Source organism: Amblyomma americanum, chromosome 1, assembly GCF_052857255.1.
Source record: "Amblyomma americanum isolate KBUSLIRL-KWMA chromosome 1, ASM5285725v1, whole genome shotgun sequence".
Lineage (NCBI taxonomy): Eukaryota > Metazoa > Arthropoda > Arachnida > Ixodida > Ixodidae > Amblyomma > Amblyomma americanum.
The window spans coordinates 246933349-246955912 of record NC_135497.1 but is presented as its reverse complement, the minus strand read 5'-3'; the positions used below and the strand labels follow the sequence as shown (position 1 = coordinate 246955912).

The 22564-nt window shown below is 45.8% G+C and overlaps 1 protein-coding gene and 1 pseudogene across 2 annotated transcripts in view; one reads left to right on the top strand and one right to left on the bottom strand.

The window, feature by feature from the left end:
* Positions 1-513: 513 nt before the first annotated feature.
* LOC144114887 (cell division cycle and apoptosis regulator protein 1-like) overlaps positions 514-22564 on the bottom strand; it is a 145576-nt gene continuing 123525 nt past the window's right edge. For both annotated transcript variants that reach the window (XM_077648894.1, XM_077648895.1), the window contains 4 exons: positions 20363-20549; positions 17345-17563; positions 2871-3040; positions 514-1676 (listed from right to left, as the gene is read on the bottom strand). In XM_077648894.1, the coding sequence (XP_077505020.1) occupies positions 1596-1676; positions 2871-3040; positions 17345-17563; positions 20363-20549 (657 nt within the window). In that variant the 3' untranslated portion in view covers positions 514-1595. The remainder of the gene's footprint in view (positions 1677-2870; positions 3041-17344; positions 17564-20362; positions 20550-22564) is intronic.
* LOC144096360 (uncharacterized) lies at positions 13508-15631 on the top strand (annotated as a pseudogene).

The following is a 22564-nucleotide window of genomic DNA, read 5'->3' as shown; positions in this document are numbered from 1 at the left end:
ATGCTTAGGCAACTACTTGCACACATCAGGCAAACATTGCAGCTGAGCTGAGCCTCTGCACCCGAGGTTTCAAGAAAAAGCAATAAAATAACTCGCTTCAAACCATGTGACATTTCTCTATCCATTTGCCCGCTAAGGGCAAGCAAGTCTCTAACCAAATAAAACTACAGCAATGCAGTCTTAGGCCTGTCGTACCAACTGCGAGAAAACTGGGACCAAGCAGGGCAATTGCTGCCTCACACAAGCATTTTGTTCCTCAATGTCACAGGCAAGTCAATGCTAAGATTCCTACCTCGCATCTCACTGAAAAAGAGATGACTGCAGCATAATATTTAGCTATTATAAATGCATGCTATGGGATCAAGAGCACTATAGAAGGATTCTCTGCTTCTAGGTAAGAAACAGAAACCAACGAGAAGATCAATGGCTAAACAAAGCATCTGTATTTCCGCAAAACCTGTAAGCTCCTTCGGCTGTTTTTTTCAACGCTGTTTACAACTGACAAAACAAATATAAGAAGTGCAAACAATTTTATTATCTGCACCATACGAGTTGCTGAGCACAAGAGAAAACAAAATGCCCACAGATTCAATTTCAAGGCAAAACTTACAAGATACAAAGTGATCAGTCATTAACTTGTGCACAAAAAAAGGGAGCACTATGTCTAAAAAAAGAGTTGCATGCAATTTTGCCAAACTTTACCACGATAGCCAATTTTCACCCACAGTGCAACAAATTCCGGTACTGCAAAAATAAACAATGGAGGCTTTCAGTCTTATCAATAATGCAGTAGGAACATCTCCAACCAAAAGTGTTTCAAACTGTGTAATTTGAACGCATATCCAAATAAAATTTAGAACTGAGCGAACGACTGCAGTTAGTGTCACCTGTCAACAGACTAAAAGGCTTTTGAATTACAATGAACAGCACTAAGGTTACACAGGCCATGGCCATTTCCTTTCCAAAATATTTTACGTCCACCTTGAACCTAAATGTTGTAAGCATGCAGTTAGAAAACTGCTAACTGTCGACATCTAAAATTAGCAATATGCGCATCTTCTTTTCATATGTCAATATGATAAAGAACTTAAAAGGACTTCAAAAACGGAGTGCAAGCCATACTCAATTCCAGATATACTGCAACCAAATTCCAGCGAATATTAATTGAGCAAGTAGAAATCAAAACACATCAACTGCAGCATTAAGAAAAAGCACATTCCTTGAATAGAATTATCATGTGTTTAAGATTTTGATTCTAGAAAACAAATGCAAATTGTTTGGGATGAAAACGAATTGAAACAGAACAGCCTGCTATTTTTGTATGTGACTTCGTGAACTGTTTGCCAAATCCAACTGCACACAACAAAACATAACATAACAAAACATAAAACCCATAAAGAAAAAACTTATATAAACAAAACACCTTTGCTCCCTTCAATGATGGATGTAGGGATGTTTCTTTAGAATAAAACAATGTCAGCTAATCCATACTACATGAGCTCTGCAGTTTTGCTGAATGCAATTTGCACAGGTTCACAAAAAAGGCTTTGACAACAGTGGGGAAAAAAAAGAAGACTGAAGGCTCGCTGAAGCTCTCAGTCATCCATCACTTCTTTTTTGATGTCTGCTCTGTGCTCTTTACGCCCAATAATTGTGTCAAGGCTTCCGAGGGTAGCCTGGAGAGAGAAAAAAAAAGAAAAGACTTAACAACCACCCAACAGTACAACTTCTCACTACAAGCGATGCACTTTTCTTTTTCAATCTGTATTATCAATGTACTAACAGAGAAAGTGGCTTACCATATTTACACAATTGTAAGTCTACCCATTTTTTTAAATTTTTTTTTTTAATATCCGAAGTGGGCGGAGGTCAACTTACAATCTAAAGCAACATGATACCAGAGATAAAGAAGAGACAAACGAGATATCAGGGATACTAAAGCATGCTTGCAATTTTATGTTTGCTCTGCAACTCTACCCAGTAGCACTTGGCTATTCTCGACGCCCATGGGAGTGTCGATAGTTGATGGAAGGGGCACTGTTCCAATCGCAGCGGCACCTCCACATGGAATGGCAGAGCTTCCAGGGAGTGTTGACAGCTGATGGAAGAGCTGACACCGCTCAGGCATAGTTTCTCTTTGGCTTCATTTGATGCATTCGACTTGAATGCCAGCCACGTTGTAATTACCAGTTTTAAATAGTGCTTCATCCATCATCATTTGTGCTCCAGGGTTGGTAAGTGTTCGGTGCTCGTTCGTGGCTACATTCAAGATAGCTGCCATTCTTTGCACCAAAGAAACAAACAACAGCACGCCAGGCCACAAGTTCGACGTTTTGAAATGGGTGATGCAGATGTGGCGGCTGCAACGAGGCAAAATTTTCAGCTGTTCCACGTGATGCCGTGGTGCGGCTGTTCATGAAGTGCGGGATTTTGCTGGTTGATGATGTGCTATGGTTGTGCGCGAAGTGGGGGAATTCGCTGGACGACGACGTTAGAATGAAGTGCTTTGGGACCGCAGCAGCGATGACAACGGCAGCACTAGTGAGGACAATGACACAAGCGTGGATGAGTAGTCCAGTAGCTAATGCATTTTAATTTTGGAATGTGCCTACAGGCATGCCTTCTTTTTTTTTTTCTGACATGCGATATGGGGGGTCTACTTACATTCGAGTCGAAAAACAATCGTGTAAATACGGTAAGTAAAAAAAAAGCACGACGACAGATATATAATAGAAATGAACATCATCAGAATCTACGACCACAAAAAAAAAATGAAGCTTATGAATGATCAGAATCCAAACAGGACAATTCTGCTGGAGAATGTAATATTTCATAAAGAAAAGGGAACATTTCATAGCTGAAAACTACACCTGTAAGTGTTGCTTGCAGTTTTGCAGGGCTAGCCGCAGTTCTTGAGCAGCTTTGCGTGATGAGCACAGGTCGTCTTCGGTAGTAACAAGCTGGCGGCGTGTCTGGTCCAATTCAATCTGCATTTTCAGCACTTCTTGCCGGGACGCCTCCCAGGATTCACGCACCTCAGCTGAAGGACAAACAGAGATGCAAGTAAGCAGCAAAATCTCAGATCTGCACTATCAATGCAAACAGGATCTAGCAAGGCATAACTATTTTACTATAGCATTTTAACAACCTGAAGAGGGTGTCGAACCGGAATTTTTTTTTTGTGTTCGGTTCGGGTTCAGTTCTGGGTTCGGCTCAGGAGCAACATTCCGTTCTGGTTAAACCAGTTCAAACGGATTCAGGACAGAAAAAAAAATTCTGAATGTATGTAAGTTTTAATCAACCTTGTTATGCTGTTCACATTTCTGTGTGAAATCGGTCGGTATATAAAATAAAAAATGCAAAATTTTTAATGACAGACATTTTCACTTTACCCACTATTAGTAATTTACTATCCACGGCAAACAGAAAAGAATCCACGGCAAGAGCCGCAAAATGAAACACTCAAAATTTCTGTAAATCAGCTATGTAATGCTAGAATCCATCTGATAAGGTAATATCACGCTCATTTTGAACAACACCACACACGCAGACGCCCGAGCACTCGTGCATTGTAGCCCATACTAAGCGCGACCGAACATAAGGTGAAAAGCTGGTGGATTTTGCATCCAAAAAACCCTCCAGCTTATACAATTTTGGCAACCCCAAAGCATGAGCAATAGGTCTCCCCTGAAGCCCATGTCGGTCGGGAATTTCTCGTATGCAGAGTACATATGTGGGCACCACCAGGACCGCTGCATGCGCCCTCTACATTACCGCACACTATTGAGAGAAGAAGCTGTCAAGAACTGGCAGATATATACAGACAGACACCTTCCGTTGCCGGAAATCTACTTGCCAATCAACCCCCAGCCCAACTGCCACATTTGCCTAGGGAGTGATGGTGGCTTAAGGCTGTAAGCAGAAATCGCTGAATTCGACGCGGTCAAGCAAGACACGAGGAGGGTCAGGGAGGTTCAGGATATTCCACGCAACAACAAAATAAGCTTCGGAGATGGCTAAGTAGACTAAGGCATCATGAAATGAAGCTTTTCTCTTGCACCGCCACGGGTTCTAGTTCAAATCCTACACAGGGTTAGAGAATGGTAGCTTTTGTTTCTCTGTGTGCGTGTGCGTGCATGTGTGCAACCTCTAAACTTGATGCACACTCTGGTGGGTGCACATCCCAGCACTCACTGGTAAAAATGCATCTTCACCCACCTTTACCTCCCCCGACCTCCCCACCGACCTGCAGCTGATGCAGATTATTGTGAATGCTTGAAGTATTACATCACCAAAGCGTACTACAAAAGAACGGCAGCAAGCATAAGCCTCTCATCTCAGACACCAAGAGCATGAAGTGTGACAGCGAGAGGCAGATATAAGCCGCCCTACAGAGAATTTAAGATCTAGCAGCCCAAGAAGAGCGTGATGAAGCTGCCTGCTAGCAACTGGCATCAATTTTTTTTATAAGCAGAGCAATTTCAGTGCATTGGCATAACACCAAATCATATCATCGCAGTTACATTTCACTGCTGTAGCACCTTTCTGAGCATAATCATTATCACATGCCAATGAGTGCATGCATTTCCGAATGACCCCTTTGTGTAATGGCTATTTTTTTCTTAATCTACCACTGCCACAAGCCCGTCTTCCTTCTTATTTACGCTGCGTGTGACAAAAAATATAAGGATTCTGAAAAATAAAAAGAAAAACTGCACCAATTTATACATCTTTTATTTTAGAATATTAGTAGTAATTATTGGGGTTTAACGTTTCGAAGCAACACAAGGACTATCAGGGACGCTGAAGCAGAGGACTCGAGGTTAACGTAGACTAGCTGGTGTTCTTCAATGTGCACAGACATTGCCCACCCCACGCTCGTTTTTGCATTTCGGCCAGGACTAAACCAGCAACCTTGGGATCAGCACTCAAGCGCCACAGCCACTCTGAGCTATATCTACGGTACATATCTATGGTACATGACACAAAGAAAGGGAAGCTATTCTCACTTGGTGATTTATGAGTTAGAGCAGCGCTAACAATTCAAATAAAACCATATGCAAACATGTGAAAGGGGGAACTCTAATAAATTCAAGATTCCATTAAGCACAGGGGTCTCTAAGAGCAGTGCAGAGTGATATAAAGAGCGAGCGCTTGCTTACTCCTGACACACGTGTGTGATGGAGCTGGTAACATGCACTAGTGCAGGGCTTTCTTTCAAATTTGCGCCCTCACTAAATGCTGATGTGCCATCTAACTTGACGGGTGCTCGACCATGAGAGAACACTATCGCATTTCACTCCTAAGCTGGAGCTTAAGCTTCGCCCAAGGTTTAAAAAAAAAAAAAATCTGGGTAAAAAGTTTGGGGTGTGCAAATTACACGAGTAAATATAGTAGGTTTTTTTCTTACACACCAGACTTCCTCAATTCTGTTTCTGCATAAAATGAGTGCCATTTTTGCACTGCCTAGCAAAGACAGCTTTCGGAGAGTAAATCGAAGCACTAGTACATCTCATTTTGTTTGAAAAAATAAAATAAAAGTATGCCGGGTTGCAAGAAAAGTGGGAAAGCGAACACGCCACTGCAGGAACTGCGCTGCGCCCGCAGTACAATGGGCTTAGAACGAGAACGCGAAGATGGTGAAACAATAAGAACAGAGAAACAGCCGAAGCTAGCGCTCCGTCGGCATTGGCCTTCCTCATCAGACTTAGTTGCTAGAGCCGAAATCGGCATCGTATCCGGCGACATGCGCTCTGCGGTGGCTTGTGTAAATGAGAAGCGTCTTGCCTGTCATCAAAACGCCAGTTGTTTACGGTTATACGATAGAAAATCAGGGTTGCGGTGCGTTTTGGCTCAGGTATGCTGACCTCGCTTTGAAATGCACCACCATTTCCTCCCGCGCTCGCCGTTTCCGTGGACCCGTATGCCTCCCACTTGCTTCCCTGCTACCTCTTTCCGTATCCATGAAGAAAGATTCGGCACAAATGAATCCCGCAAACTCTTACTACTGTTCAAGTTCATGTGGCGCAAGACATTCAAAAACAGTACGAATTCAAAACCGTGCAGGCGCAATGTACCAACTCACTCACGCAGAATTTCAGCATCTGAGGTTAAAAGGCATCCTTTAAGCTTGAATTTAGTTTTGTTTGATCAAGTTTTCAATCTTTCCCGCAGTTTGAATTAATGAGGTTCCACAGTACACATTACCGTATTTACTCACGTGATGAACCCACTTGCATAGACCCCCCCCCCACTTTTGTCGGTCAGAGTTTACCTTTTTTTTTTAGCCTTTAGGTTTTTGTAGCTGGTTCCTCAGTTTTGGCGCTGTCCACAGCGCAGACCTTGTCAATTGTTTATCTTTTCAGAGCTCCTGCCAGAAGAAACCAGGTGTGTGGGGGGGAAGCAGTGCACCAAGATGATGCCCGCCCGATAACACCACCACTTGTTTATTTTTTGAGGAGAGCTCCTGTCAGAGGGGCGTCGAGAAGGGAGAGCGCGCTCTCGGTGAACTTGGCAGAGCGCCAAGACGTATGCTGTAAGCTAAGGCATAGCCATTCGCATTACGCTCATTACAATCTCGCCACCATCTATATTTTTTTAACCTCGTGTACAAAACGCGCGCCTGACCTTCAGGGCCGGTGTTCAGCATGTTCGCGTTATCTCTACGGCAAATGGCCGGCGCAACCGGCTGCCACAAAATTGCGAGATCGCGTCAAAGTGAACGATGCTTTGGCAGCAGCGGCAGGAACCGGTCCCCCTTACTGCGTGCGTGCGTTTGTTGATGACTGTAGGGACGGACAGAGATACGAAATCTCGACCCTTCCAAAAAATTTGTTGGAAACTTTTTGAACCCTCCCCCCAAACTGATGTCAACTTTTCTGGAAAAGTGGGTTCCTTACGCAAGTAAATACGGTATATGGCGGCTTGGGTATTGGCGGTGAGTGCGAACAAGGTCCGAAAAATCGAGCAGTCAGTTCTGGTCAAGCAGTCAGTTCCGGTGCGTCTGAAATTTCAAGCGCTCTTATACATTGGCTCTATGGGCCATGTCGCGGTGCCGCGAAAAAGTCCGAATAATCAAGCACGTCCGAAAAATCAGGCGTCCAAATTTCCGGTCGTCGACTGTACTGCCTCCAGTCCGGCCGTGCCTTGAGGAAGCACCAAGAGCATGCTGTTTTGAAATTAGCATCCATGCCTACATTGCAGTGAAGCATGTCATTTCTGCAGGCACATTCTCCAGCGGTCCGCAAGCCGTACGGACTGCATTCTGTGCTGAGAGCATGGGGACTGGGGTGTTTCGCACATCGAGCATCGGCATTAGTAATCGGTAGGGGTGTGCGATTATTCGAAATTTCGAATACGAATCGAATATGTTTCATATTCGGTTCACATTCGTATTCGAGAACTGATATTCGTGAATTTCCGAATATTCAGAAATTCCCGAATGCTCGGCAGCGATCGTATACCATGCCGACTTTCGTAAATTTGTTTGTGGCAAAAGCGCAATGTCTGGGCAAATTATCTGAACATAGAGTTTAAAGTTCAAGGAAAACAATGTAAAGGCCGTGTTCTCTCTCTTCTCCATCGTTTATTGCGTGGACCAATCGCATTCCGCTGCCGCTAGGCTTAACCTTGTGCGCAATTCCGCAAGCGGGCTTTCCCACATACCACACTTGCAGCGAACTAGATGGCGGACGACCCGCTTCTAACAATTGCAACACGAAAGAGAATTTATTTTATCCTTCCGTAATATGCTATCTAATTCCCACACCCATGGCATTCATTCTGTCACGTTAACTCTCTGAGCGTGACCACCGTCATCTTATTTTGGTCAACTACGCTATGCGGGAAAGCTTACTTTGTAATTTCTCGTGAGGCTCCCGAAGGGGCGAGTCGAGGTGTCACAACAGGGCAAGTGATCCTGTAAAAATCCCACCTATTGCATGGTGCACTGTAACCCATGCACCTCTTAAGTGGGCGTAACGGCATGTGTGACAACGTTCGGAGGGCCCCTGTCACTAGGTAAAAAAAAAAAAAAAACCTGGTCGCATAGTTTTGGCTTCTGATCTTTGCCACTCGCCCATGGCAATGGTAACTGTCAGCCCATGCATTCGCCAGTAGTCCAATCTCAGCACCGTGCCGCTTTCAGATGCTGACTGACACGTCGCTGGCCATTTTTTTTTCCTTCTTAGAGGCAGTCTCGCCATTCCGACGTCAGTATGTGTTCCCCGGTCCCTTGCTTGCATTTGTGTTGTTCTTCCGGCACACTAAAACGGGCGGCTCGTCACGGGCTTACAGGTGTTTGCACGATAGAGCCGCCTCATAAGACTACCGCATTGTCTGTAGTTTTTTTTTTTTTTTTTGGGGGGGGGGGGGGGGGGCATTTTATAAATAGACCTTCGAATAACACAGGCGTCGGTTCTTCGAACTCTGAATTAATGAGGTATTACTAGCCATCGTGTTATTTTTGTTTCCAGTCTTGCCATGTTATGGATTTCATTTTGCCTGACCACATTACAGGTTGGATACTGTTATGCTGTTCAATTAAGTAGTATACATTTCTGCGCACATCATGTTTTTTTTTATATGGTGTTCAGGCAGTCTAGCTCTGTTTATTTCAGTTGCAAAGAAAAAAAATATGATCAACAATGTTTGCTTGTTTATCTTTACTGAATTTATTTTTTGTGCTGACCAGATATTCGATTTGAAGTCATTTTTCTTCATATTTGTATTTTACTCGTATTCAAAAATTTCAATATTCGCACACCCCTAGCAATCGGCATTGCTCTGCAGTACCACCTCACAGCTCCGAAGGGCTGTCGTTTTGTCGGCTTGCAGTGAAATTGAGATTGGACATCCTAGCCCAGTACCTCTAATCTTCAGGGGCTGGTGCGCACCGCCCCTATTCGGTCATATTTACATTAGAAATTACGGGACTGCAGAAATTCTTCGAGTTCGAATTATTGATGTTTTGCTGTATTTCGCCTCCATCGAAATACGGCTGTCACGGCCAAGATCACATCCCTGACATTGGGATTTTTTTCAATTCAATTTCAATTCAAATCATTTTCCCGTGTACATATGGTGAGGGTCGAGGGAAAAAAAGCCAGAAATTGTGGCTTGACATGCCCCTCGGCCCCCACATTAATACTTCTCCCAAACAAATAAATAAGCAAACAAACAAAACCTTCCGAATATGCGAAAATGCGGCGAAGCCTTGTGAGGAGGCTTCACCGCACAAACAGCGAAGAAGCCCGTGACGAGCATGCAGTTCTGGGCGCTGGAAGAACAGAGTCGATGCAAGTGAGGGGAACAAGCATTGGCGTCGCAACAACGAGATTGTTTCTAAAAAGACAAAAAATGACCAGCACAGCAAAGCGCCAGTCGGCATCCGAAAGAGGTGCGCAGCTGGGTTCAGACAGATGACAAATGCGTGGACGATAGCCGCTGCAGCAGGCAGCAAAGCTCAGAAACCGAAACTCGACAGATCGACAGCCTCATCAGGACTGGCTACAGAGAGGCCCTAGAACTATCTAGCAACACAGCCACCTACAAACTACTACAACTGGGCATTCACAACACCCTAGATGAGCTGATAGAGGCACACTTCACAGCCCAATACGAGCTACTGTACCAGACACACACGAGATGTCACATTCTCGACCTCCTCCAAATAGAACACCAGACTACATTCTGCGAAAAGCTACAACTACCCAACTCCATACACGATCAGCTGAAGGTCCCCCAATTCCCAGAAATATGCAGCCTGAACACCACAAGGACAGGAGAGAAGAGCCAGAGCCCTCCACAAACACTATGGTCTATAGAGGACGTGGTCTTTTTCGACGCAGCCAAATACATCCATAGAACCGCCTTAACAATAGCTGTGGCAGACCACCATGGGGCACTGTGCCACAGGCACAATCTGTACCAACGCTTCGGAAAAGGCTGAGGAGGCTGCGCTCGTCTGTGTTCTTTCTATGTCCCCGTCTTTTTTTTGTGCTGTCTACACTCATGGATTACCAACTCGCCCAAGCGTCTGTTCTACCATTGCCTTGGCCCTCTCCTCGAACAATGGCAGATATCACAGTTACTCGTGTAATTTGTGCACCCTTAAGTTATTACAGTGCAACCTCGATTATACGGCCCTCTGGTTGCGCGACAACGCGCATTTTATGACGAATCGGTTTGGTCCCGGCAAAACTTCCATAGAGACAATGTATTAAAATCCTTGATTATACGACGCAATTTTAAGCCGACCCCGCTTCGTACGACGGCTCTGGTACAGCGCAGAAAAAAAAAAAAGGCTCTAAGCAGACGCAGACTGTCCCATAGGCACATTGTAGCCGGCTGATAATGAACGAGATATAATCTTCCCCAAAAGAAAGCAAAAGCGTTCGGAAAGGCGGCTCCCATCAACCACTGCGGTAGCTGTGGCATAAAGAAAGGCCGCGTCGGCCGTGCACCGTGCCCGCTTTTTCTTTTTTTTTTTAATGGGAAGCCCTCTGGCGGCAAGAATGTTGTACTACTGCATTTCAGATATGAAAAAAAAAAAAAAGATCAAATCTGTGATGTCAAGTATTCTTCAAGGACATTTATCACCGCCTTAGTTATACTACAAATATTAAAAATTAAATGGGAAACAGATAAGTCTTATTTTCAGATACAAAACTGACATGTGCACTGGAATGCGCCACAACTTGCTCTATCCTCCGAACAAATGCTTGAGTGTTGACATTTTTAAAATAATTTGATCTACCTTTCTTAGAGTGGTGTCGATTCTTGCCATGCACTTATTTAGGCGGATGCTACCAGTTTTCCGGGCAAGACTGAACGCTACTGCCGATATTCTTCGTTTTTCGATTATGCGATGCCTGGATTACACGACGGTTTTGTGTGGTCTCCTCGAAGTCGTATAATTGAGGTTCCACTGTGCCTGCACTTAAAAAAAAAAATTTACTCGCACATTTTGCCCTCCCTGTTGTGCAAGCACACCAGCACGCATGTCAGCATGAACATCAGCATGCATGCGCACCAGGGTGCATGCAGGGCAGACTTTGGAAGATCGGCACGGCCGTGTCGCCACATGAGGCTGTGAAAGGGGAGTGAGTGAGTGGTGTCAAAAAAAGTCAGTAACTCGTTTGTAAACTGGTTCCAGTAAAGAAAGGTTACATCCTCAGCAATTCCAAATCCATAATCCACAACTTCGCCACAGGTAGGGTATCCTTCGTCACAATCTCCATTCTGTCGAAAACACCTTAAACAGCGGATCTGTGTGCCCACACACACCTTCCTCCTCCCTGGGAATGAGGCTGCCCATATCATCGCACTAGTACTAACCAAGTGGGCTGCTGGGCACCCTTCACCTCTGGAGACAAGGTCAATACATAACCGCATGGTTACATACCAAGAAATCACACAATACTACCACTTAGAATGCACCAAATATTCACCGGGACATAAAACCCTAAGCAAAATGCAAGAAGACATATGGAGGCAACTCCAAACAAACTCCCTACCAAACATTGCACTATATGCAGCAACGTACCCGGGCACCTACTTCCCCCCCCTGCAAGAAATGCAGCCTCACAGCTGATATACGACATCTCCTATGGGCCATACCCGTGGAGCTGCCGCCCAGTAATCCAAGCAGTGGGGAGCTACATTGCTCAGCTCAGACCCGCAAACCCAACATCGGACCACCTGCTTCGTATACTGGCGGAGCACTTGACTGGCAGACATGATGTCAACCAAGTTGGTTCCAGATTGGAATCAAGACAGAGATGTGTATGCAACAATGCAATCGAGCGCACAACGGTCCGTAGTCGTGGTTGCACCAGTGAACTCCACATATGAAACTTGCGACCTTTGGTGCAAGGCAGCGTGCCTGGCCCGTTTTTCGGTGCACTTCGCTGACGAAGGCACTCGGTAATCTACGGTATGTTCATACCAGCATGAAGTTATTGTAGAGGCGGTAACAAGATCAGGCATTTCTATCATCATCGGTGATTAGTTCAAAAGTGCTTTCTGCTGCAGCTGCAGTGCGGAGCATGTTAGGCCTAGCGATACCGAGCGAGCGGTGCGCTGTCACCCGGTGGGCCGCATATTGCTCCAGAAAGCGCGCCGGCGGCTCATTCGTGTCACAGGCGAACATGATGTTTTCTTTTTTCTTTTATGATGCAAATTTCTAGTACAGACACTGCTGCCTGCTGCCGTGGAATGACAGCGGCGGTTCTAAAGTCTGAACAGAAAGACATGTTGCTAGCATGCTCGTACTATGCGCCGCAAAACATCTTCGAAGAGTCGGAGCAGCTATATTCCTGGCGCGTCATCCAAATCGACGTTTTCGAGGTGCTCATGATGTCTACTTAAAGCGCAGGGAAGGGAGTGCATGCGTGCCGTCTTAAGCTGTCTTTTCGACACCGAAAAGCCTGGCTGTGTGCGATCTCAGAACTAATTCTCGCAAAACGAAAACAGGCACCTTTGTAATGCATGGGGAAAATAACTTCTATTTTTGAAAGCTAGAGTAGTGGACGCATTTATTACATGAATGCATCACTCATGCGAGATTTTCGATTATAAGACTGCTTCACGCAGTCCCTTGGTGTCACAAAATTCGGCGCATTTTCGAAAAAAACCGGCGCTGCGCCTAAGCAATCGCGCCCGCGCGCGGTAAAATAAAATAAAAACAGTGGGGAAGGACCCCCGGAGAGTGCGTAGCTTTGCGCATACTGCTGCAACTCAGCTCGCCGGCGCGGCGCTGAGGGAGGCATGGCCGCGCGCGGCGTCAATTTTTCTAGAATGTCGTAGTTTCTGCTCGTTATCGATGGAAAGGGGGTAACCTTGTCCGCGCTAAAGTGATTCTCTCTACCCTTCGCTCTGGCGCCGATGACTCCGCGTGGCGCGAATGACCTAGATTGTTCTAGAAGGTAATTTCCGTGCTCGACCAATGGGGTCGCGCGCCCGGCGCGAGAAGGAGAAGTCTGTGCAGTGGAAGCTGCGTGTATGTGCGCGCCTGCCTTGGCACGAAGAACAGACGCGGTCTGCGCCTATAAATGAGGGGCTGCAACCGCCGTCTTTTAGCCCAAGCCGCTGTTTAAGCTTCAGAGTAGCGCGCCCGCTCGACTCCCGGGAGAACACCACTCGATCAGCCAAGGACCAGCGAGGCAACGTGCGCCAGCCTGCGGATCGGCCGCGTCGTGCTCCTCAGGTCGTCGGACTGTCGCAGTGCCCGGTGAACAAATTGTGTTTTGCTTATTTGTCTCTCTCTGTGTTAGTGCACTTTTGGTGCAAAGATTTTGTTGAATTGTATCTCTCTATTGTTACTTTGCACCAGTTGCATTGTATTTGTAAATCACTTTGTATGTGCTCGTACGAGTGATTGTAAATTCCTCTGTATCGTCTCTTTGCTGTATAAACTTTGTTTTGTTTTGTGAACCTTTGGCTCCGACCCATTCTCTGCCTTGCGACCGGCGAAAGCTGGGCCCCAAATGACCAACCCCTTTGTCACTTGGTAGCTGGTCTCCGGCTGAGCTTGCCACGCTTAGTCGAGGGCATCTTCTTTGTGACCGAGATCGCTACCCCCACACGCTCTAAGGGTGTCTCTAAAAGTGCGCGAAGCGGTGACATATTCTGACGTCTGCGACAGGACGTTTGGTGCTTTGTGAGCTCATAGAACAGAGAAAGAGTAGGAAGGAGTTTACGAAGAGGTCGAAGCGGTTATTGAGGTTCACCGTGTAGAGGCAGTCTTTGTGCCTTGAGAAGTTTAGTATCCAAAAATGAACCTAAAGGAACTAGTTGAGGTTGGCACCCAGATGGGGATGTCTGGGGCTGAACTACGGAAATGGGTGAACCAGGAGAGATAGAGAAGGCTGAAAAGGAGAGACAGAGGGCTCGAGAAGAAGCCGAAAAGGAGAGAGAGGGTTGAAAAGGAGAGACAGATGGCTCGAGAAGAAGCCGAAAAGGAGAGAGAGAGAGGGTTGAGAAAGCAAGAGAGAGAATTCGAATGCGAAAAACTGCTTGCCATGAAGCTTGAGCTCCAACGTGCTGGGAACCACTCAGCGGAAGTCCATAGCACTAGAGAAGAAGGCAGCGGCCTGCGGATAGATGCCAGCAGATTACTTACCAGATTTGATAAAAAAAGGGACGATTTCGACGCGTTCCTCAGGCGATTCGAAGGGATCGCGGGAAGTCAGAATTGGTCAGACGGCGAATGTGCTACTGTTCTTAGCACAAGTCTCAGCGGGGAAGCTCTAAGCGTATTCGGGCGACTTTCTCCGGACGATGCTGCAAGCTACAGCAAGGTAAAGGCCGCCTTGCTTAAGCGATTCCTACTCACCACCGAGGAATTCCGAGATCAATTCAGAACAGGGAAGCCCACAGATGGCGAAACGGCAACCCAGTATGCGGCAAGATTAAGCCACTACTTTGATCGGTGGATTGAAATTTCAGAAATTGCTCAGGAATACAGTACACTTCGTGAGCTACTCATCAAAGAACAGTTCCTGAGTAGCTGTCACCAAAGCTTGTCACTGTACCTGAAGGAAAGAAGAGCCAAGACTCTCCGAAACGCTAGATCTTGCCGACCAATTTCTAGAAGCTCAAGGAGGAACAAATCTGACCAAGATTAAGAATACGAATTCGGAGAGCGCGGGAAAAACCGACAGCCGCGATGCCAGATTTAGCCCAAAGGCTCCACTAAATTGCTACCTGTGCAACAAGTTAGGCCATTACGCATCTAACTGCCGCAACAGCGCTACGAACAGTAGCCCAGCAGATTGTTTTAAATGCGGCCAGAAGGGGCACAGAGCCGCGGTTTGTCCGAACCTAAGCAAGCCCACCCCCCAGGTATGGTGCGTACGGGCCTCCTCAGATGACCACCTGGAGGAAGATGAAAATGGCTTTGTAGAACTGAACATCAAGAAGGTACCAGTCGTGAACGCCGTAGTGAACGCGCTACCGGAAGCCGAAATGAACAGTATGCCTGACCTGAAAGGGAAAGTAGGAAAAAAAACAATTACAGTGTTGCGAGACACGGGAAGCAGAGCTGTAATCATAAAACGGAGATTAGTGAGAGATAAGGATCTCACTGGAACAAAGAGCCTTGTGCGGCTAGTGGACGGCTCGTTTCAGCGCTTGCCGGAAGCTGAAGTACATGTGCGGACACCCTACTACAGCGGGAAACTAACTGCACTGTGCATGGAGCGCCCCATATACGACCTCATATTGGACAACATAAAGGGGGCAAAATTTCCAAAGGACCCAGAATGTAGCCACGAGAGAGTAGTCCGAATCCTGCTCTTCGGAACGGCGCAGTGATCGCCAAGAGAAAAGTAAGTGGCGAAGGAAGCACGAGCTTGCTAGCTCAAGCAAAGGAGCAGTGAAGCAGACAGTCAAGCACGAAGAACGGAAGAGTCCCGCGGATGAACGCTCTGAGGAAGAAAAAAAACGTTTTCGCTGGAAAGGGCGGGCACTGCAGTAGAAAGGCGTGCGAAGCCGAAAGAAAGGCCGCGGTATGGTCACAAGCAAACAGCGAAACGTGAAAGAAAGACAGCTCAAGAGGACAAGGTGTCTGAAACTCCGGCTAGGCTCAGCTTAGCGCAGGTTGTGGAGATGTTCATCGTGCTGTTGTGCACATTACTTCAACTGCCTTTCGATCGCACAGGAAAATTCTGGAATGGTGACCAAGCGTGCATTCACACCGGTCAATATTGAGAGCCTGTATGTTTTGACGCAGGTGCCCTGGAATCCATCGACTGCAATGTTTGTGTGTGCCCACCTTAGCGCAAAATTCTTTTAAGAGTCGGAAAATTTATCTGGAAAGTTCAGGTGGGGCGAAACAGAAGCCCATGTTGACCGAGAAAAGGACCAGCGAGTCGAAGTGAATCCTGTTGCGACAAAAGGCAACTGTGAAGGTCCTGACGCGCACATTACGGAAGCGCAAGTAGGAAATGTAGGTGGAAGTATCGGCTAAAGTATGCTTGTGTGTTCCCAGTGTAATGTTATGCTAATGTGTTGACGAGTTGCGGCATTAAGTGAATCTTGACAGTTGTCAAGTGTCATGTACGTGGAGACATCGTTGTAGTGAAGTGTGTTTTTTGGCATTTGCCATTGAGCTAGTGAGCGCAAGCATGTGCACACGAATTTTGTGAATATTGTTGCACAATATTCTTAAAGGAAGGGGCAGTGTCGCAAAATTCGGTGCATTTTCGAAAAAAAAACGGCGCTGTGCCTAAGCAATCGCTCCCATGAGTGGTAAAATAAAAAAAAAAACCAGCGGGGAAGGAGCCCCCGGAAAGTGCGTAGCTTTGCGCGTACTGCTGCAACTCAGCTCACCGGCGCGGCGCCGAGGGAGGCATGGCCACGGGCGGCGTCGATTTTTCTAGAATGTAGGAGTAGTTTCTGCTCGTCGACGAAAAGGGGGTAACCTTGTCCGCGCTAAAGTGATACGCTCTCCCCTTCGCTCTTGCGCTGATGACTCCGCGTGGCGCGAATGACCTAGATTGTTCTAGAAGGTGGTTTCCGCACTCGACCAATGGGGTCGCGCGCCCGGTGCGAGAAGGAGGAGTTTGTGCAGTAGAAGCTGCGTGTATGTGAGCGCCTGCCTTGGCAGGTGCAACGTGCGCCTGCCTGCGGATCGGCCCCGCCATGCTCCTCAGGTCGTCGGACTGTCGCAGTGCCCGGTGAACAAATTGTTTGTCTCTCTCTGTGTTAGTGCACTTTTGGTGCAAAGATTTTGTTGAATTGTATCTCTCTCTATTGTTACTTTGCACGAGTTGCATTGTATTTGTAAATCACTTTGTATGCGCTCGTACGAGTGATTGCAAATTCCTCTGTATCGTCTCTTTGCTGTATAAACTTTGTTTTGTTTTGTGAACCTTTGGCTCCGACCCATTCTCTGGCTTGTGACCGGCGAAAGCTGGGCCCCAAACGACCAACCCCCTTGTCACTTGGTAGCTGGTCTCCGGCTGAGCTTGCCACGCTTAGTCGAGGGCATCTCCTTTGTGACCGAGATCGCTACCCCTACACGCTCCAAGGGTGTCTGGGAGCGCACACAAAAGTGCGCGAAGTGGTGACACCTGGAAGTCGTATAATTGAGGTTCTATATTGCAAGATCTCCCATCCTCAAACTAAGCGTTTGTTCTATGCTGAGAAACTAGCATCTATTTGTGCGCCATGGACAATTTCGCAATCCAGTGGTCACGTCCGCGGCTCTTTTGGGCCAAAGCCCACAACTTCAATAAATGTTTTTCCTTCCTCTTACAAACACGCAAACTGCTGTTTACTGCATCTGTGATAAGTGATGAAGTTAGCTTCTAAGGTGCCTATCACAGTACTAGCTACACACCCAAGGCTTCAATGAGTTCCTTCAGGCGAGTCTCCGAGCTTGTGCGGGCCCTTTCACTGCGTTCCACCTGACGTAGTATCTTGCCCACATCCAGCAGGGCTCCATCATGGAAGACCAACTTGGCACCGGAAGCACTGGCAGGTGCCAACGCAGCTGACGGATCAGCGACACTACACTCCTGAGGACCACTCTCTGGCTTCAGCAGGAGACCGCGGTTGCCTACAAGGAAAAACCAATGCAAAAGTTAAAACACAAGAGAGAAGGATGGGAAGTGGATTTCTAAACCCACAGCTGCATGCAGGCTATGAGTCACGTTTGAGTGAAGTTTCAGCTATCAGAGATTTTTAATGAGGGTTTGATGGTACACAGCTGCATTAAACAGTTCGCTTCACCTTTTCAGAAAGCTGTGAACCAATACACACATTAAATTTGAGGCTTGCATCGAATCTTAAGAACATTATCATTTGCATTCCAGAACATCATCATTTGCATCGGAGAACAAGTCAACTGGCTTTGTTCAGGACTGCACTATTTATGAGAAAAAAGTTTGTTAAAAAAATATTTTTTTTTTTCAAAACAACAGGCAATACTCCATTTTCAAATTTAGTTTTAGATTTGTGGTAGGTGCCTCAACTAATTTTAAGGAGGTCATACACACTACAAATGCATGCTTATCTATGCTTCTCTCCGTAGGGTACTTAGCAGAATAAAGCGCAATACAATAATGTTATTTCATGTACAGTCCCTAATCACTTTTTTCTAACTTCCACATTATTTCAGACTTCGTTCGGGGACTGATATGCACATCACAGAAACGGGCACATATTCATGATTGATGGGCTCTGCAGAGCTCAATTTGATTTTCCAGACTGGATGCTTACTTTCCAGTACTGACACACACTGGCTTACTTGCAGTGGCTTGCGACAATAAGCTGACTTTTTGCTGTTATGGAAGATGCTGTCTTGGACTCGAAATATTTTGTGCTGACAGATCAAATCACACTATACTGTACAGTAGACTGGCATTAATTCAAACTTCAAGGTACCAAAGATTCTTATTGTATCGGAAGTAAACCTTACTATGATCCAAGGCTAAATGTAAGTCGGTTTATAGATACATCTATGCACACGAGTACTTTCGAACTATTTCTCTATACACACGAAGCTAAAAGCTTTAGGAACAACATAAAATATGGGTAAAAAGCACCGATATGTTTACTCAACCAGAAGCCTCCAGCTGGTCGTGCGGCTGAAAAAAGTTATCAATAATGCACTGGAATACAGTACAACCGCATTTAAAACCACATTAACAACAACCTCAAGGGACTGAAAAAAAGTGAATTATTGCGAAGGCCAAACCATCAAATAATCACCAAAAAAAATGGACGATTTAATGTGGTTAGGCGCAATATGAATTATATTACGGTTTTAACTTTTGCTTCCATTCCGGTTCAAGACTCTGTTTAAGAGGGCAATGCGATAGCGGTGTGTTTTGCATGTGTTGCGCACTGACGGAAGCTGATGAAAACATCCAAAGCACAGCGCTAGAAGCCGGCAGTTAAACGGGATTTTCGGTAGCAACGATGATGTAGTGGTCTAATGCAGTGGCTAACAAAGTTGACCTGTTTGAACCGCCGCGGGTTCAAAACCAACTCATGGCCATAGCACATTTTGCCAAAAAGTGTGTTGCATAGTTGGCCATAAAGCCTGCTCGCAGGTTGCCCACCATGAGAGGTGGGCGACCATTGGAGGTGGGTGAGAAGACGACACCTTGTTCCCACATAGCCCTCAGCTTGTTTCGTTGAACATTTAGAGCTCATGTTGCAATTACAATATTTTTTCCCAAAGGCTGAAATTCCCAACTTGTGTTGCGTTCATAGCTGCCTTCTATACATGCAAATACAGTACTTTAGAAATGCTTACACATGTGCCTGTAATAATCAAGTACCAACTGGACCATATTAAGAGCAAAAATCCGAGCACAAGGCATGAAATCAGTAGAATAGAGAGAAATACAACAAAATAAAACTGGCATAGCAGCTGCTCAAGGCCAGCACCAGGAGAGATGCGATGGAGTCACACAAAAATGCAACCACACTGTAGCATGCCTAATATTCCGTTTGTCTCACCTTTATTTATTATGCGATGCTTTGGCTTCGATTTTAAGTCGATCGCCCCCCTTCAGATTTTCAAATTTTGAAAAATAGGTCGATTTACAATCGTGTAAATATGGTACTTCGTTCTAGCCGTAGCTTGGTTATAGCCCATGTTGACAGTTTCCAAAGAGAATTGTCACTGCTTCGTTATATCCATTACTTCGTTACAAACCATTTCATTAGCAAGGTTCGACTGTTAAAATGTACAGTGCAATCAGCACTTCTTGGAGAAATAAATTTTGATTTAAAACACTCAAAATCTGTCATTCTTTCACAGTAGTTTAAGAGTTCAAGAGTCATTGACACCTTAGGTGCAATTAGGCCAGCTTAGGCCTACACGTAGCAGCAAATCTGCCATCACTGTTAACGTTTCCCCTCGTCTCCTTGGAGACTTCCTAGGTGCTTATTCGTCATCGAAGCCTTCCTAACCAGAGGGTCTTATTTTTTGCGGTAATCCATTGCCAAGGAACCAGAAAACTCTAGCAATGGTGCCATTTTTTGCTTCCACAGAGCAGTGTTATGCTGAGAAAGAACAGCGCAATCCATAAGGATTGCAACGCATAGCATAGTTGGAACTACAACATGTGATTACGCAAGTTTGCCTTAATATTAGTGTAAATTTTCCACCACAACACAACTGAATACATATTTGCCAACCTCAGACCTGAATCTTGCCTGCACATGTAGAATTTGTACAAACTAACCTTTGCATACAAAAGCACAAGTTTTCTATAAAAAAAAAACGTTTTTCAACCTCCAACTGCTGTTAACAAACAAAAAATGTGTGTATGTGTGTGTGGTGCGTGTGTGTGTGTGTGTGTAAGAGAGAGATAATAGGTGCAGCGGAAGCTGTCGCACACACCTAAGGCGATTTCTGCAAGGTCATGCTGAGATGGCTGCTCTTTAACAGGCCCATCTTCGTCGTCCACCATTTCTTCATCAGCCACAGGTGCCTCCTCAACAATGTCCTCGGGACAAACTGGTGCATCAGTAAGGCTTCGGTATCGTACTGTCTCACGCTTTGACACTTTTTGAAGCAGACGACGTACCTGTGAAGAAGTGGAAAATGGTCACAACAACACATGCCTACATGAAAAAAACAGAGAACTGACCACCACAAAGATTTGCTCTTATTGCTTACAACGATCTCTTCATGTCTCTGTTCCAAGCTTAGAGGAGAAATGTGCACATATTGACAAAGTTTTGATTTTATTTACAAACAACTCATGGTTTGAGTCACTGACAACTTCAAACACCAACAACAATGCATTTTAAACGGGACATAACTGTGCTTTTGTTACCACAGAGATAACCTAATTCGTAGACATGTGCGAGTATTCAATAACTTCGAATATTTGGTCAAATAGTAGAGTTTTTGATATTCGATTCGATACGAATATTTGGTATTCGAAATCCCGAAGTATTCGCCTCAAGCGAATAATGTTTTGGAACTCTTGCTCCATGTGGTTTCAGTGCAGTATTCCTCCTCCAGGACCATGGTGCCTGTGCAACTAAGCCCCGATGCCTCGCCGCGTGCCTGCACTCCAGTGAGTATGCTGGAGCCAGTCTGTGCATGCTCGTGGCAACAGACGCAAGCAAGCAGAAGCACGGCGCTTAGATCCCTTCCAGCCACGTGTGTGTGGCCGTGCTACCCGTGGTGCACACGCACGGTAACCGGCACGGAAGTGCGCATCAACAGAGAGGTTTAGCATGGCGCGGATCCGCTTCCGCATGCCACTAGTGCACACGAGCTGATTAGTCCCGACGGGGCAGGCATGCAAACAGCTGGCCGGCCTCTGGTGCTTTGCGGCATCCTCAGAGTGATCTGTGCATGTACAGTGGCTCCATGCGGAAGCGGATCATGCTATGCTAAATCTCTATAATCGGAGGATGTGTGGCTGCCTTGACTTCCGCGGAATGAGTTTCTGCCAACTGAAGCTGCCGCAGGTGTTCTTCTGTGCGTGAAATTTGCGAATCACGCGTGATGGCGCGAGCACAAGTTAGCCAGCATGAGACACATGAAGATTGGAGCCCGAAAGAGCCGTGTCCCCCCTTAACAGCTGTCTTTGTTGAAGAAAGTCGCACAGTCGTAGCAAAAAGTAAAATTTATTTATTTAAAAAAATGCCAAAGTTAAATGATTGGGCCATGAGCCAGAACGTAAGTCGAAGTTTAATTCTAAAAACTTGATTGTCACGTTCTCGTTACACTCTGGGCTAAACGAGAAGACTGTGCACCCTATGATCAGTGTCCTGGGGAAGCGATGGAAAAACTGCCTAATTATCGCAGTAGCCAGAACATGACATCTTTGTGTTTGTTATGCATGGTTTCACACAGAGGGCTGCTTGTTACAGTTCCAAAAGCTTTCCATGTCCTTACACTCAGTGGAAAACCTACTTAACAAAGTGACCCCCCCCCCCCCCTCCATGTGGTGATAATTATGAGCAGATGGAACTACGCTTTCCGAGCTTTCCTATCTGAATCGGTGTGTCTCAGTTCACGGATCAATGCCTCATACCTCACAGTTACTGTACTAAACTCCAGATATCTTTGTCTCACCACGTTCCTGGCTCCAGCACTTCTTTTTTTATGCTGCGACCTGCTATAACTGGCACTGAGGAGCCAGTTAGTTCTCACATGCATGCCAGAAATACTGAACTTCCTTGGTTAAAACTGAATCTCAAAAAACGAATTCGTGGTACTTTAATCCGTATTTTTCAGTTTAAACCGAAAAGTCGAACCCCTACTTATACTGCACAGTGATTTTATTAACTTCTTGGTTTAACTGTTCAACTTGTGGTCTTAAAAAAGGGGCAGGGAGAAAAGAAAGAGAACAAAACACTCATTTAACACTGCACAAGAGACTCCAAGTGCTCAGGTCAACAAAAGCAGCTTATTTTTGTCACAGCCGGAGAGTACAATACCAGGCAAAAGTTTATGCACAGCAACATCAGCAGCATCAATCAATAAAACACGTACCTCCCCTTATTAATGCCCCCACTACCTTTGCATGCAGACTCCCAAGTGACAGTGTAGCTTAATGCCTGAGTGAGCAGATAGCACAAA